We start from the raw sequence: 16,262 nt of genomic DNA on the forward strand, positions 1-16,262 counted from the left end.
CTAAAACTATCTGCATGTATGAACATGTTCATCACTTATAACTGAATGCTAGTAGTTGCTTCAAAGAATTAAAAGCTCTCAGGGTCATGTTTTGTTTGTTTGTTTTCACTTTTCACATCATCCTGGAACTTATATCACTTAATCTTAATAACGAGATGGATTATTTCACCTATTAATTCTGGAATATCTATCATTTTAGTCAGTGAAACATGGTGAGAACAAAACAGATGAGTAAATAAAAAGCAGTCAACGCTTCCTTAATATTCATTTAGTCTCTGAACAGTTACGTTTTACTATCATATCAGGTTTTATTGAGTATTAAATCTATTTTTTTCTATTAGTCTATTTAGGGAGAAATATACAGTTATCCATTCAATAACAAAATAGTCAATAAATTTAAAAGAAATGATCAAGTATAATTATTAATGTTTCCCACTGAAGCACTGGAATTAATAATGAATAAATAAATGAATTACCTTTAGTGGGCCCTTTATGTGGTCATCCTGAACTTCCACTGTTGAAGAATCATGCCTAAATGTTACCTAGAGATTATAAATTTAATTAGACACACACAAACACACACAAAATCAAGCAACACAAGCCTATCACTACATGAATTTGTTTTTACTACAGTAATCTAAGCTAACAGCTCTGCCTACTTAATATAAAATCTCAACCCTGAAACAGATTAACTGAAAATGTTATATTTAAACAACTTCCCAAATTAAATTACTTGATGTTTCACATGTCATGCTTTGTTCAATACTACTAGTTATTAGTTCAGTTGCAATTTCTTTTCCTAAAATATGAAGAAAAAAGAGGTGGAGATCTAAGGTTATTAGGTACTACAGTTGACCCTTGAACAACATGAGGGTTAGGGGCACCAATCACCCTTGCAGTTGAAAATCCATGTACAACTTTTGACTCCCCAAAACTTAACTACTAATTGCCTAATAATGACAAGAAGCTTTACCAATAACATAAACAGTTGATTAACACAAATTTTGTATATGTATTATACACTGTATTCTTACAATAAAGGAGGTTAAAGGGAAAAAAGTTAAGAAAATCTTAAAAAACAGGAAATACATTTACAGTATTTACTGAAAAAAATTCACATATATATGGACTCACACAGTTCAAACCCATGTTGTTCAAGGGTCAAATATGTGTCATTTTGTGAGGCCTAGCTTAATAATAAGCAGTAGCTACAATACTAGGTTCAAGCGTCAACATATAATCTTGACAATAACTGTTCTCATTTTGTTAATAAGAAAACTAAGGAACCAAAAATGTAACTGGTTTAAGATCCCAGAACTAGTACATGATGGAGGTATACGATTCAAACACAGGCAATCTAGCTCCAGGACTTTACTGTGCTCTCTGTATCAGTACAGAAACCAGAGAATGGGAAACCACACATGAGGACAGAATGTTAAAATAAAGGGTTCAAGTTTAAATAATTAGTTGGTGAAAAACAAGATAGTTTCCAGTATTCAGTACAGAAAAAGTTGTTTTCTCTATCATGGTCTTATCAGATGTGTGTGGTAATCAATCTAGGTAATAGGCGCACAGACCAGCTATGAAAGGAGATATCCTGTACTCACAGCATCGAAGGCATTTCTGTCTCAGAAAAGCACTATGACACATTATTTAAATTATGTGTTTAGGTAACTGTGTCACTGACTTAGACTAAACCACTTAAGGATAAAAACTGGGTCTTAACACTAGTTTCAATACCTTATTTAGTGCTTAAAATACAGTAAATAATAAATGAAAACTGATGGGGAAAAAGTTTATCAACAAACTGCTGCAAAATTTATTAACTTTTGACTCATGAACAAATAAAGCTAGCATAAAAAAACAGTATCTATCTACTGAGAAAATCATTAACTTTGAATTATAAACAGATTTTAGAGCATCCAAAAACATTAATAATAATTTTTAGATACCCATTATTTATAAGGCATAAGGTACTGGTGGTACTTTGCTATCAAAAGAGGCAGTAGAGACTAGCAGTTTTCTTCCTTTTATTAACAGGAAGCAACTGCAGAGCTGTTACATGTCACTTAGCTGTTACATGTCATTCATTCATTACACAGAGACACCAGCTGAGATTTCAAGTTAGGGCTAAAATCCAGCCTGTGCTCTGCAGACCAAAGCATGGGTCCTGGAGTAACAACTGTTTTGCTACCCAAAGATAACACCTTTTTCTAACTGGCACAAAAGTGCTTAGGTGTACACCAGGCTTGGCTGAGGAGGTTCTACACTGGGATGGAGGACTTTTGTCTAATTCACACTAAGGTGTTGCATGTGCTAGCATTAGCCCTGTACGAGGGAGAAAACTGTTAGAAAGCTTTCTCTTAATCTCTAAGATTAACAGTGGAAAAAAATGTGCTGAAGGAACACCAGCGTGTGAAGTCAGAACAGGAAATGCCACTATAAGAGCACAGTAAGTGTACCCACATACTCAAATCACAGTAGAGCTAACAGGCACCAAGCATGTGAAAACCGAAGGTAGAGTGAGGCTAAGACTAGCAACCTATAGACTTACTGTTAAAGGCCTTATCACTACAGTTCTTAACTAGGGAGTAGAATCGCTCAGGGAGATTTTTATAACACATCCATGCAAAAGGAAGGAAAGACCATGGCATGGAAAAAGCTCCCGAAGAGACTGTGATACTCTCCACGAGAAGTACACCACCTCTCTGACCTGTTTAGCTGGGGATATTTAAACCAATATTTTACAGGGTATCTGCTAATCTGGATTATAAATCCCTTGAGGATGGAGACCAGGTCACCTTCACATCCCCATCCTCCCCATCTAACAGTGCCCTGCAGCTGGCCACTCAATAAACAACTGACAAATATCTACCATCAAATATTTCACTTGTCCCATATTTTTCAATACTGATAATTTACTAAAATGTAAACAATTACATTTCTATAATTATCTGAGACAAAACACAAGTATTTTAGAAAGATTTTTCAAGAAAGGTCAGAGGAGCAGGAATCAACAACTAGATCTAACATAGTTCAATGTTACCAAAGACACCATCAATTATAAATCACATCTCAATTTCATGGTTAAAGGGTTGGGGGAGATCCTCTTAAAATTAATGGACTAGGATAAATCCCATTCTGCCACTAATTTGCTATAATGGCCGTGGAGAAATCACTAACTCTTTATGAGCCTCATTTTTTGTTACAATAAAATTAAGGAACTAAACTACATGACTCTAAAAGGCTAAAGATGCAAACAATACGAGTCTACAGTAAAGCGGCATTCGAAATACCAGCTGCACCGCCCTCGCCCAATGGATCAGTTGGTTAAAGCACTCTCCTGTATACCAAACAGTGGCAGCTTCGATCCCCAGTCAGGGCACATACTTAGACTATGGGTTTGATCCCATCAGGGTTTGTGTGGGGGGCAGCTGATCAATGGTTCTCTCTCACATCGATGTTTCTCTCTCTCCTCCTTTCCTCTCTCTCTAAAATCAATAAAGACATATCTTGCTCTAGTTGGTATGGCTCAGTCGGTTAGAGCATCATCCCATGCACCAAAAAGTGGTGAGTTCGATCCCCAGTTGGGGCGTGTGCAGGAGGCACCCAATCAATATTTCTCTCACACCAATGTTTCTCCCCCTCTCTCATCCTCCCTTCCTCTCTCTAAATTCTATTTTTTTGAAAAAACTCCTAGGGTAAGGATTTAAAACACACACAAAAAAACCCCCAACTGTACTAATCTAATTTCATTCCAATTGGAATACTTTAAAATAACAAACAGCCCAGCTGGCATGGCTCAGCGGTTGAGCCATGAGTTCATGATCCAAAAGATCACGCTTAGATTCCCGGTCAGGGCACGTGCCCAGGGTTGCGGGATCAATCCCCAGTGGGGGGGCGTGCAGTGGGCAGCTGATCAATGACTCTCATCACTAATGTTTCTATCTCTCTCTCCCCCCCTCTCTGAAATCGATAAAGATATATTTTAAAAAATCACAAGTAATGCTTTTTTCAGGTATTTTCACAACCATTACTCCTAGAAACTAAACTCATCTTACAGAAAAAAATTATTGAATATACTCACCAAACTAAAGTTTAAATATTAAACACTAAACATACAATTTATAAAATCTACATATACTGTACCTTGACTTTGACAAGTCTTTTTGCTGTCTTGATCTTGGCTTCACAAAAGGCTCCTCTGTATTTAGCACTCACATCAGTGCCCACTGTCAAATAGGGAGGTTCATCAAGGGCCTAAAAATGTAAACAAATTAGATTTTAAACTCTCTAATTCTTTTCCACAATCAGATTTTAGAATGGCAGATCTAATCCTGTTATAGCTATGAAAATTGTAATAGTTGAATATGTAATATGTATTTGTTAATAAGAACAACCTATGAAATACTCTAACTTAAAAATAAGTAAAATGAGCATCATAAAGTCTATTTAAATGTACTAAATGTACATCATATAAAATATAAAGGCATCTTTTTCTATTAAAATACACATGGTCCACAAAATGAATTAGCTCAATCACAAATACATACCATTCCTTCACACCCCCTCCATCCACCATCCATTCAAATATATATTTATTATATGACCATGAAAAGGCAGATTCTTAAAGCTCAAAGGCTGAGGAAATTTATTCTAAAAGGCTATATCTTTACAGGCATCCAAATTCAGAATATATCGCTACCTAGACAATTCTTAGAATGGCATAAAAGGGACAGGGGAAATTACATGTATTCAAACTACTTAGCCAAAATGTCTGAAATGCTTTGGGGCAGGGATTCACTGTTTGTTTATCCTTCTACCTTCAATAATATTTTAAGTTTTCCCACTTGTTGATTTACTTTTTAACAGTCCTGATGTAGCTTCTCTGACTTTTTACAATCAGGTATATTTCTGCATAGAATCTGTATTTCTAAGGAGTTCTGCTTAAATTAATCTATTCCATAGCCAAAGAAAGATTATGTAAGTAGCTTTTCTCAAAGTGTTTCATAAGAAATACTAATATCCCAAGAAGCTCCACCAAAAAGAAAAGGAGGGAGAATTTGGAAAAACTGGTTTATTGGATGAATTCCCACTCTGCCTCATTATTTCCCAATCTGTTTGTCCAAAGAACCTCTTTTTTCTATTAACATTTATTACCACCCTGCAGAAAATTCCATAAAACATAAGAAAGAAAATGCTGTTATACAGCCACAAATAATGAAAGTATCAATTTCATTTGGATCTTGGAAGTAAATTCACCCTTATAGTTGTGGCTAACATCTCCAAAAATCAACATTTTTAAAAACTGTAATGTTATGTAATAAAAGTGCCCATACTTATGTCAAAATAATTTTAGTAACCTTTTTTAAAGGTGGGGAGGTATTACATAAACCAAGACAAGGGTGCCACAACTAAAAATATCAGCCAACCTCCTTAATGGCCAGTTTTCACATCAGGAACATGGGGTAAATATTAAAAAGCACTCAGTTATGATGCCTGAAGTATTTAGCTATTAACAATTACAATTAATATTATAAAACACTCAATATGGGCAAACAATTAAATCAATGTGAATTGAGTACAAATTAAAAGTTAATCCACTTCCTTCACCTTTTTCAACTAATGTCAGTACTCCTCAGAATATATTATTTTCCAGTACTAAATCTAATGAGAAAATACCACAAGATATTTGGTAATATGTGTATGTCTTTAAAATGTTATACTTTTCTACTTCTAGACATGCAGAAATAATCAAAGATATATGTACATATTATACATATAGAAAAAACATACATCATAAAGATAGGAACAACTGTTAAAGAGGTACTAGCCTATGGGAAAGGGAGTGGAATGAAAGGATACGTGTATGAAAACATTCTATTCAAAGACTTCCTGTTTTTTTTTAAAAAGGTTCCTTTTTGTTTTTTTTGCAATTGGAAAATATCCTTTGGTTTTTAAAATGTACCCTAAGGAACATTCCAAACATATACAGAAAGAGACAGGGCTGTGTTAATAAATCCTCCAAATACTCGGAACCTGCTTCCCACAACAATTAACTCGGACATTTTTGTCTCATCTATACACCTACCTGTTCCTTTTCAAAAAACCCCGATTTTTTTAAAAGAAAACACTGGAATTATAGTACTTCATCAGAACAATAAAAAGAAGTATAATCTGTAGCAGTTTGTATTATGGGTGATTTTGAATTTTCTTACTAATACTTTTCTATATTCTCCAATGTATTTGGGGTGACTATATTAATGAGAATCAGTATAATATAATAATTAAGAGCACAGGCTCTTGAATTAGACGGTTAGGTTCAAATCTACCACCTGGCAGCTAGGTGACCTTGGGCTAGGACCTCTGTGCCTCAGGATATAGTAACAGGGATCACAGAGGGATGAGGGTTGAAATGTTACAGGAAAAGTGTACGGCCCGCATACAGGGTAAAAAACAAGTCTGTTATTACTACTTAATAATCTAGGGGGAAACTGAGTTTAAAAAGTGCCTACATGTCCTGGCTGGTATGGCTCAGTTGGTTGTTGTCCCATGCACCAAAAGGTCACACAGGTTCAATTCCAGTCAGGGCACATGCCTGGGCTGCAAGCTTGATCCCCAGTAGGGGGCATGTAGCAGGCAGTCAAGCAATGTTTCTCTCTCTCTCACTCCCTCTCTCTGTAAAATCAATAAAAACAGTAAAAACAAAACAACAGATCCTACATATAGCGGATGCCACTATAATTATATATTTATACAAGGAGGCGCTTACCCCTTATACAAATCAAAAATAATCATGTGGCATTCTATAGCGAGAGGTTAAGTATTGATGGGATGCTCCATAAGGAAGTGTACTACAACCCTTTAGAGTGGCAGAAAGACAACCAAGACTATACACCTATTCTCAGGCTACTGTACTTTGGTCCAACGTAGAGATACACAAAAAATTATAAGCTAATTAATTAAGAGTCCTCTGCCCAACACCCACCCTGGTAAGTATACATGTGTATACAACCAAAAATATAACAAAAAAAAAACTCTTACCTTCAGGAAACAAAGCAAAAAACCTCTCACCTTCTCTTTTTGCTCTGCCTTTCTGATTTTGGTCAATAATATGGACCATCTCAGAGGCTAAAATAAAACGTTTTATGTAGCACCTCCATGCCAAAAGGAAATTAAACTACTAAATTACCATCCCTTTATTTAGCAAACAGAACAGTTTTCTAGTTGTCAAGGCAACGGCTACCTCACAATTATCAGCATCGCTTAAACAATTATTTTTCCACTCAATCTACCAAATGCCCTCACTGGCACCTAAAAACCACTGAATTCCATGAGAACACTAAGAAGCATAAACGATTTTTAATTTAGCTATTGGTGAATACTAAACCTTCAAGAAGCCAAAATGCCAGGGAAACATAAGTGCCCAAATGAATCAACAGCAATCTCTATTGTACTCTGGGATGCAGTACACCAATACATAAAATGTTTTAGAAACAGAATAGCTGAATCAATTCTCCAAATGGCTGACTAATGTTGATACTACTGCCTAAGAAATATTTATTCAAGATCTATTTTTTTTAAAGCAAAACATGCTAGATGGCATTTTATTGAGATAGTTTCTTAAAAAGAGTAAGCATTCAAACTGGTTACTAGGCAGTGCCAATGCAGCCAGAATCAGAAAACAAGAGTACTCAATTTGATACTAAAACCTCCAGTAAATACACTTAAACATACAAATAAATCTATAAAAGCAACTTTTTGTATATGACAATCTCAAACAGGCATTAAAACCATAATGGAGATAATTCCAACAGATGAATCAATGAAAAATACTAACACCTATATACCAAAGGGTGTATCATTTAAAAACTAAGCTGAAAATTAAAATGCACAATTTTTTAGGACATACAAAAAATGAGTACATTCAATAAAACTGTGCAATCTACTTTTCCTCTCTTCCTTTTCATGGGGTAGTGAGGGGTAAGAGTTGGGGAGGCACAGGAGGTAAGGGAAGGGGACAAATAATGAGTATACAAGGCACTGAGAAGTTTGGTGGAGCACATGGAAGCACAGGCAGTCCCTGTGGCTCAGGACATGGTGGGAGCTGACCAGAGACAGAGGAAATGTGGGGTATGATTGGAACATTTGTCACACTGACCAAGTAAACTGACTGATCAATTAAGTAAAGACACTGAGGATAGTGGGGTTATGTTTCTCACTGCCAAAGAAAGAAAGGGGAAAGGCTATAAAGAAGTCTAAGGTATTGGACTGAAGTTAGAACAGTATACACACACACACACAGAAAAGTGAACAAGTAGTAACAGGTGTATGTGTACATGCACATGTATCTGTGTCTCTCTCTTTGTGTGTGTGTGTATATATATATATATATATATATATACACATATACATACATTCATATATTTTCCTAACTCTGTCCACCAATAAGGCCTCAGAGCAACTGACAGCCCAGTAACAAAAAGCATAGCAGTAGCCTTTATCTTGATTTCTAAATCCCATCCCACATTAAAAGGAACCAGTGGTCCTTGGAGAAATGGATGATTTCAAAGTTGGGCAAGGAAAAGTACAAGAAGGATCTGAAAACACCTTGTGTAAGGAAATGTTCAATGAATGATTGTGTCATTTCAAAGGGACCTGGAGCCACCTTGAAGGAACTCCTAATGGTGAAGTGGGGGAAACTTTAAGCATCAAAATAAATATTGGTTCGCCCTGGCCGAGTGGCTCAGTTGGCTGGAGCATCATCCAATACACCAAAAAGGTTGCAGGCTCGACTCCCAGTCAGGGCACATACATAGGTTTGGGTTCAATCCCCCAGTCGGGGTGCGTACGGGAGACAACGGATCAATGTTCCTCTCTCATGTCTCCCCCCCACCACCTTCCTCTCTCTCTAAAAAATAATAAAAAACATGTCCTCAGGTGAAAATTAAAAGTAAATAAAAGGAAGAATGAATGAACAAATAAATAAATATTGGTTGTCCTATTATCTGGTTAGGGATGTATAAATAAGTGAAAACTGAGTGACGTAAGATATGTGTATTCCACTGTAAGTAAATTATACCTCAGTTTAAAAAATTAATGATAAATTACATTCAGTGAAACTGGTATTCATGAGTCCATATTGACAAATAAATGCTGAATAAATAAATGCAGAAAAGGGAAAGCTCTTCCCTATAGTAGAATGTTAATAAATATAGCAGGAATATGGAAATAGAGAATCATCTTTTGGCAACTATCAAAAACTGATTTGATTCAGTGCTGTCAATAGATGCTAAACTGATGAGTGGAATTTTTATGAAGAATGGGATGTTAGTATAATCCTGGAATACCACTCAATTATCAGTGGAATAATGTGATACAGTGAGAACAAAAGAGCATCCTTTCTATGATATACCTGCCAAGAGTGACTTTGATAACGAGAAAAATTAGACAGGCCCAGATTGAACTTATCCTACAGAATGTAAGGTCTACATTCCTTAACACTCTGAAGGACATGAAATATGGGAACACTGGGAAACAGTGTTAGATTGAAGTAGTCTGAAGAGACATGATAATCGAATTCAACATGTATTCCTGGATAGAGCAGGCACAAGAGAGAGAAAAAGGAGACATTAGGGGAGTTGGTGAAATTAGTACAGTAGTGTTATACCTATGCTGACTTCCTAATTTAGAAGGTTGAGTACAGGGTAGAGAGAGCGTCCTTTTTGTTGGGAATTACATGCTGGAGTACTTATGGGTGACAGGACATCATGTCTGCAGCTTGCTCTCAAAGAGTTGAAAAATAATGACAACTGGTATGCATATATATATATACACACACACATACGCACACACACACAGATTATATGTATTCTCGGCAATATAAATTTGAAATTATTGAAAAAGTACTATCTATTTACTGGCCATTTGTGTATCTTTTTCTATGAATTACTGATTTATGTTCTTTATCTAAGTTACTTTTTTTTTTTTACTGGATTTTAAAAGTTCTTGTATAGGCCCCGGCTGGGTAGCTCAACTGGTTTGAGCATTGTCCTGATACACCAAAGTTGAGGGTTCACACAAGAAGCAACTGATGAATACATGAATAAGTGGAGTAACAAATCGATGTTTCTGTCTCTCTTAAAAATTTTAAAATTAAAAAAAAAAATCAATAAAAAATCAAAAATCAATGTATATTTTTTAAAAATCAGCGCTTCCTTCCAAATAAAAAATCTTCTCTGGCCTGGCCGGTGTGGCTCAGTGGTTGAACGTCAACCCATAAACCAAGAGGTCACTGGTTCAATTCCTAGTCAGGGCACATGTCCAGGTTTCAGGCTTGAAACCCAGTAGAGGATGTGCAGGAGGTAACCAATTCATGTTTCATCTCCCTCTTCTTTCCCCTCTAAAAAAATCAATTAAAAATATATTTTTTTAAATCTTCTCTGGATGCTACCTATATGTCCTAACAATCCTTCTAAAACTTAAGCTACTCTAGGGGATTTAGACCCACATCTATGAACCAGAGAGATGCACGCTAGTCACAGATATTACCAGAGGGCATCTGCATTTTCCTACAAGTTTAAATGACTCAAAACAGACATTCTAACTAGAATGTTCATCAGCAGAGGTAAGAGACACATGTTAGGGTCACATTTATTAGGTACCTACTGTATTTAAGGAATTGTTTACATGCTTAAAAACCAAAGGCACTTTCCTCATATAACACAAAAGTAGCCAATTCATTTTGCCCTCAGAAGAGGTTAATCTTATTTGTTATCTTGTTATTCAGTCAAAACCTTATTCAAATGCAAATGAATATGCTTTAGGATAACATCACTCTCTGTACACAACATGTTTATTTATAATATTTAAACTTTAAGATCTGGAAATTAGGAGCCTAATGGTGCAACCAGTTCAAAACTCCTAATTACAAAGAGAAACCCTACACCGACACTGTTACAGCTTCTACCTACCTGAAATGGTAGCGATACCGAAGGGCATGAATTAAGATGCATTAGGGAGGACATTTCAAATCGCCCCAAAAGAGGTCGCTATGGATGCACCTGGAATACTTTCTGAGAGTTTGCTCGATTACCAAAACATATTAATAGTCCTTAAAACTCTCCATCAACTAAACTCTTTAGATGACTTGAAAATAACAATATTACATTTTTGTTTTATTACCAATAAAAATAACAGTAGAAAACTAAGGAAAAAATCAGATTCACAGAATTAGAATACCACTCTAGATATTTTCCACAGCAAAATCATCAACCAGACAGACAGATGAACACATAGTTTGATCAACTATTCTTAATTGTAAATTTTTATTTTTCACTTAATAAAGCCTGAATGTTCTTCCATATCTTAAATGTGAATCTATAAAGTGATTGCTAATTGTTATATAGCCCTGCCTATGGTCCATCAACCTTTATGTATATTTCTTCATGACTGCAAAAGAGGGAGCTAGAAGTAGGGAAGGAGTGAAAGAAGGGTAAATGAAGTAGAAGATGACAAGGGAGTCAGAAGTAATGACAGGTAGATGGCAGAGAGAGTAAATGAGGAGGAAAATCCTGTGAACTTGGAGGTTCAGGTCTTGGTTCATTAGCTCTCCTGACGCCAGCCACTTTGATTATCTGATTTCAGAGTGGTTGTCCACTTGGACTGCTCAGTGTACACACTAAGAACCTGGCAAATGTGAAAAATCTCTAACTTTGGAATCAGAGAGACTGCTATTCATATACTTAGTAGCTTTCTGTCTTCGGGCATGTCACCCCACTACTGTGATTTTGATTTCTTCTCTACAGATTGGCAACTTATCATGTAGGGTGCTTACCAGTTTTTAATTAAAGAGGTAGTATATTTAGAGTCTTTAGGACACTTACAGGTCCTGGATAAGCACTCAGCAAATATTAGATTAAATCATATGAAACTGCTATCTTTACAGATCAAAAAAGACAAATACTGGCAATTTTATATGGTTCAACCTAACACTGATTTTTTTCATTTTCTTTTAAGCAACTGGGAAACAACAGAGCAACACCCCCAGACACCTAACAGTAAATCCTGTTCCACAATCGGCTCAGATGCTGTTCCTACTCTATTGCACATGAACAAGACCCAGCTTTGCACTACTAATCACTCTGGCCCACAGGATTCCACCTATGTGTATTTTCTCCTGTTACCAAATTACTGGGCCTTCTCTCATTGAGCTCTGAGTCCTGAGCAACCTACACTGGAGCCATTATATCACTAATGGAGCTATGACTAGTTTTTCCCCCACCTGATGGCTGCTTGGCCCATCAACCAAGTATTTATCCTGTTTAATATCCTCAAAAGTACGACCTTAGAAGAAGCCATCAAAAAGAAAGATTAATTGTCCTGGCTGGTGTGACTTAGTGATTAGAGCATCGGCCAGAGCACTGAAGGGTCACAGGTTCGATTCCCAGTCAAGGGCATGTACCTGGGTTGCAGATTCAATCCCCAGCCTGGTCAGGGTGTGTGCGGGAGGCAACCAATCGATGTGTGTGTCTCTCTCTCATGGATGATTTTCTCTCTCTCTCTCTCTCTCCCCCCCTCCTAAAAATCAGTGGAAAAAATATCCTCGGGTAAAGATTAACCAAAAAAAGAGTAATCATACAGGGATATATAACAGGCCCTCCAGGGTACTCCTTCTTGCCTTCTTTCAATAGGCTCTGAGAATCAAAAAGGCTCAATTTCAAGACATTCTAATAGGAGAGCTTACATCAGATTATTCATCAGACATGACATTAAAAAAAATATACCAATCAAAACACGTTAAAAGGTTGCTTATCAACATAAGCATCCCACATGTATCAGAATAGTTTCAGAATTTCATTATCAAACCTGCCCTGCCACCTACTGAAAGGGCCGTGCCCACCTTGCCACGAGATAAACACTGCCTCCTTGGGGTTCTCTGGCCCCACTGAGGTCATGAAAAATATTTCAATGATAGTCCCTTCCCTAAGGATTCCTAGCTGAAAAGAAAATCCAATAGAGCCCTTAAATGCTACTTGCTAATCCATTTTCACCAAGAAAATGTTGAAGAGAGAATCCACTGGACTATGATTACCCAGGTGTGATGATAAATTCCAAGTGGTGTAGGGAGGATTCACTGAGCACACAAAAATATGAAATCTTTTCTTTATTTATCTTAAAAATAGATAAGTTTTTCTAATAAATACTTTTAAATTTTTTATTTGTTGATTTTAGAGAGAGAAGGGGGGGAGAGAGACAGACATCAATTTGTTGTTCCACTTTTTTATGCATTCAATGGTTGATTCTTGTATGTGTCCTGACTGGAAATCGAACCCACAACCTTGGCATATCAGAACACTGTTCTAACCAACTGAGCTATCTGGCCAGGGCTCTAATAAATATTACTTAAGTTGATCTACACGAACCATGTGTTTGTGAACACATACCTCCTGAGAGAAAAGTGGCACTTGCACAACACACAGGGGATGACAGTGGCCTTCAACTATTCATTCACTTTCAGCATACTGTGTTAAGTAGGTGTGCTCACATAGGTAAATTTTGCAGATTACATTGTTCTTGGTTACATAGTTTGTAGATATTAGAAACTAGAAAGGAGGTACTCAAAGTATACTCCCAGGACCAACAGCATCAGCATCACCTGAGAACTTGTTAGAAATGCAAATTCTCAGGCCCCATTCCAGACATCCTGAATTAGATAAAAACTCTGGGGGAGGGAATCAGCAATCTATGTCTTAACAAGCCCTCCAGGGAATTCTGATGTACCCCCCAGTTTGAGAACCCATGACCTAAAGGTTATCTCTCTAGGTCCTCACTGGGAACCTGTAACAGATATACTCAACAACTAGCACTCAGAAACTCTATTTGGTTTCCAGACCCATGTAATATGAGGTATTATGGTAGAAATGGCCAAAATGAAAGCCATAAGACTTGAAAGATGTCAGAATGGTGATAATGAAAAAAATATTTAACATACACACAGAATTAAGTAAGGCAATAAAAGCAGATTCATTTAAAATAATATAGAAAAGTGGCATAAAAAGATTCTAGCAAAAAAAAATCAGTAAGATAAAATTATCCATGCAAAAAGTAAAAACTAAGAAAATTAAAAGCTAATACTTCCCTGCAGAAAGGAGTTAATACAGTAGGCATTGCTTGCTCTTTTTGGCCTATTTGTAAGGCCCTTGGATGGCATCTAAGAACTTATTGGGGACATGGATTTCAGGAGGGTTCCCACAATAAACTGAAACAGTGGTTCACTGTGCCTAAACTGTATGTACAAACAATACGGTTTATGCTGAACACCTGCTTTCATTCTCAGAGTTGGAAATGTGGATGTGTGCCAGGCATGGGGTGCCTATGTGACTAGCCTCCAATAAAATCCTTGCTGCTGAGTCTCTAAAAAGCTTTCCTGTTGGCAACATTTCAGATATGTTGTCACAATTCATTGCTAGGGGAATTAAGTGCCTTCTGTGTGACTCTACTGGGAGAATACTCTCAAAGCTTGCACCTGGTTGCCCTCAGACTTCACCAAAGCATCTTTTCCTTTTGCTGATTATGCTTTGTATCCTTTGGTTGCAATAAATCACAGCTTAAGTATGAGTATACACTGACTCCTGTGAGTTCTCTCAGTGTATTAACAAACCTGAAGGTGGTCTTGAGGACTTCTAACATCCTCTTACTTGTATTATGAACTCTTTGACAGTTCACCTAATGGGTTAAAAACATGGACAATATCATAAAATCTGACATGTTTGTATTATCTTTATTTGACCCATTAATAAAATAAAATAGTCTGATATTTTATTTCCATTTTCTTAGTCTTTTTAATATCCAGTAAGCCTAACCTGAATCACATGCTCAGTCCTTGGCCAGTGAAGTGCAAGAAAACCTACACTGAAATACCTCAAAGAAGTCATAATCTCCAACAGTTCAAACTTAGTTACAAAGTCCTAACACCTGATGGTTAGTTTTGTATGTTGTTAAGACATAAAAACAGAAAAAACAGTGGTTTCAAATGTGAGCCCCAAATAAAAAAGTCACCAACTATATAGATTGCAAGTGATAATTTGTCATGAGGCTGCTTCACACCACGGCAACTCTACATAGCACGCCTCAAGGTGCAACACAAGTTATTAAATAGCGGGTAATATCTAATAAAAATATACTCTTCATACCATTTAAAAGGCCAAGAAGAAATGCTAGAAATATTAAAGATATAAGAAATTAATATATTACTAATCAAAGAATTTAGTGGCATATTTGAAGGGATTAAAATAAAAAAACCACAATCACTACATAAAGCATAATGGCACCTAATAAGGGTCTCTAGTAGGTCCTAGTTAACCCAATAGTCACTTGGTCTGCCCTGAACACTGATATTGTGTGAAAACTGTTCACAGGCCTGACTTTGCTTACTTATATCCTCAAAGCTAAAGTTTTCATATGGTCTAGTAAACCCAAGATCTTTAGATTTTATCTCTCACTACTGCCTCTAACTCATAGAAGGAAATATGCTGCTATAGATTACTTCAGAGGATATAATAAGCTAAAGGCAACCTTGTGTTTGGTAGACTTTGGGATAATAATATGTAAATTTAGTCAATGCAAAAATTAAGTTTTGTGGGTATGTGAGATTTTGGAAGCACAACTGGTAAACCAAGGTGCTGTGGACAATGGATGAAGACTACTCTATAAGAAGAGTTAACCTGGACACTATAGAAGTGTTTCTGCAGGTCTCTGAAGACTCACCAATTAAAAACAGAATTTTTGGAGAATATGAATATATGTATAAAATAAAGCTTGTGCTTTCAACAGACCCCAAAAAGTTTAAGAATTCCTATTGCATTATGGTTTTTCATAAAAGTTAACTAATTAAAATGGGAGAAAGGGAGAGAAAAAGAATACTAGAAGCAGAATAATTAGATTAAACAAATGTGGAAATATTTACTCCTTATATATTTTTTAATATTATAACAAAATAATAAATTTGACATCTTTCAAATACAAAAAAACAACTCTAGGTAAACAGGAAAAGTTTGCCCACTGGTATAAATAAGCAAATAGAGGCAGAACTTTAAGTGATTTTAAGAAGATAACTAATTAGAGGAATAACTAACTAACCTTGGATTTCTACTCAATATTGTTCCATGCTGCCTATCAGGTAGTGACAACCCATCATCTTTTAAAAATGTGTCGGTAACTAACATATAAATTAAATTACTCTACCTATTCAGGAGCCAATG

The 16,262-nt window shown here is 36.2% G+C and overlaps 1 protein-coding gene across 9 annotated transcripts in view; it reads right to left on the bottom strand.

The window, feature by feature from the left end:
- The window catches only part of ARID4B (AT-rich interaction domain 4B), a 125,420-nt gene that overhangs the window by 77,478 nt on the left and 31,680 nt on the right, over positions 1-16,262 (bottom strand). For all 9 annotated transcript variants that reach the window (XM_081123954.1, XM_081123952.1, XM_081123950.1 and 6 more), the window contains exons 3-4: positions 4,150-4,260; positions 477-542 (exon numbers count right to left, since the gene is read on the bottom strand). In XM_081123954.1, the coding sequence (XP_080980080.1) occupies positions 477-542; positions 4,150-4,260 (177 nt within the window). The remainder of the gene's footprint in view (positions 1-476; positions 543-4,149; positions 4,261-16,262) is intronic.

The sequence above is a fragment of the Miniopterus schreibersii genome, assembly GCF_964146895.1.
Source record: "Miniopterus schreibersii genome assembly, chromosome: 21".
Lineage (NCBI taxonomy): Eukaryota > Metazoa > Chordata > Mammalia > Chiroptera > Miniopteridae > Miniopterus > Miniopterus schreibersii.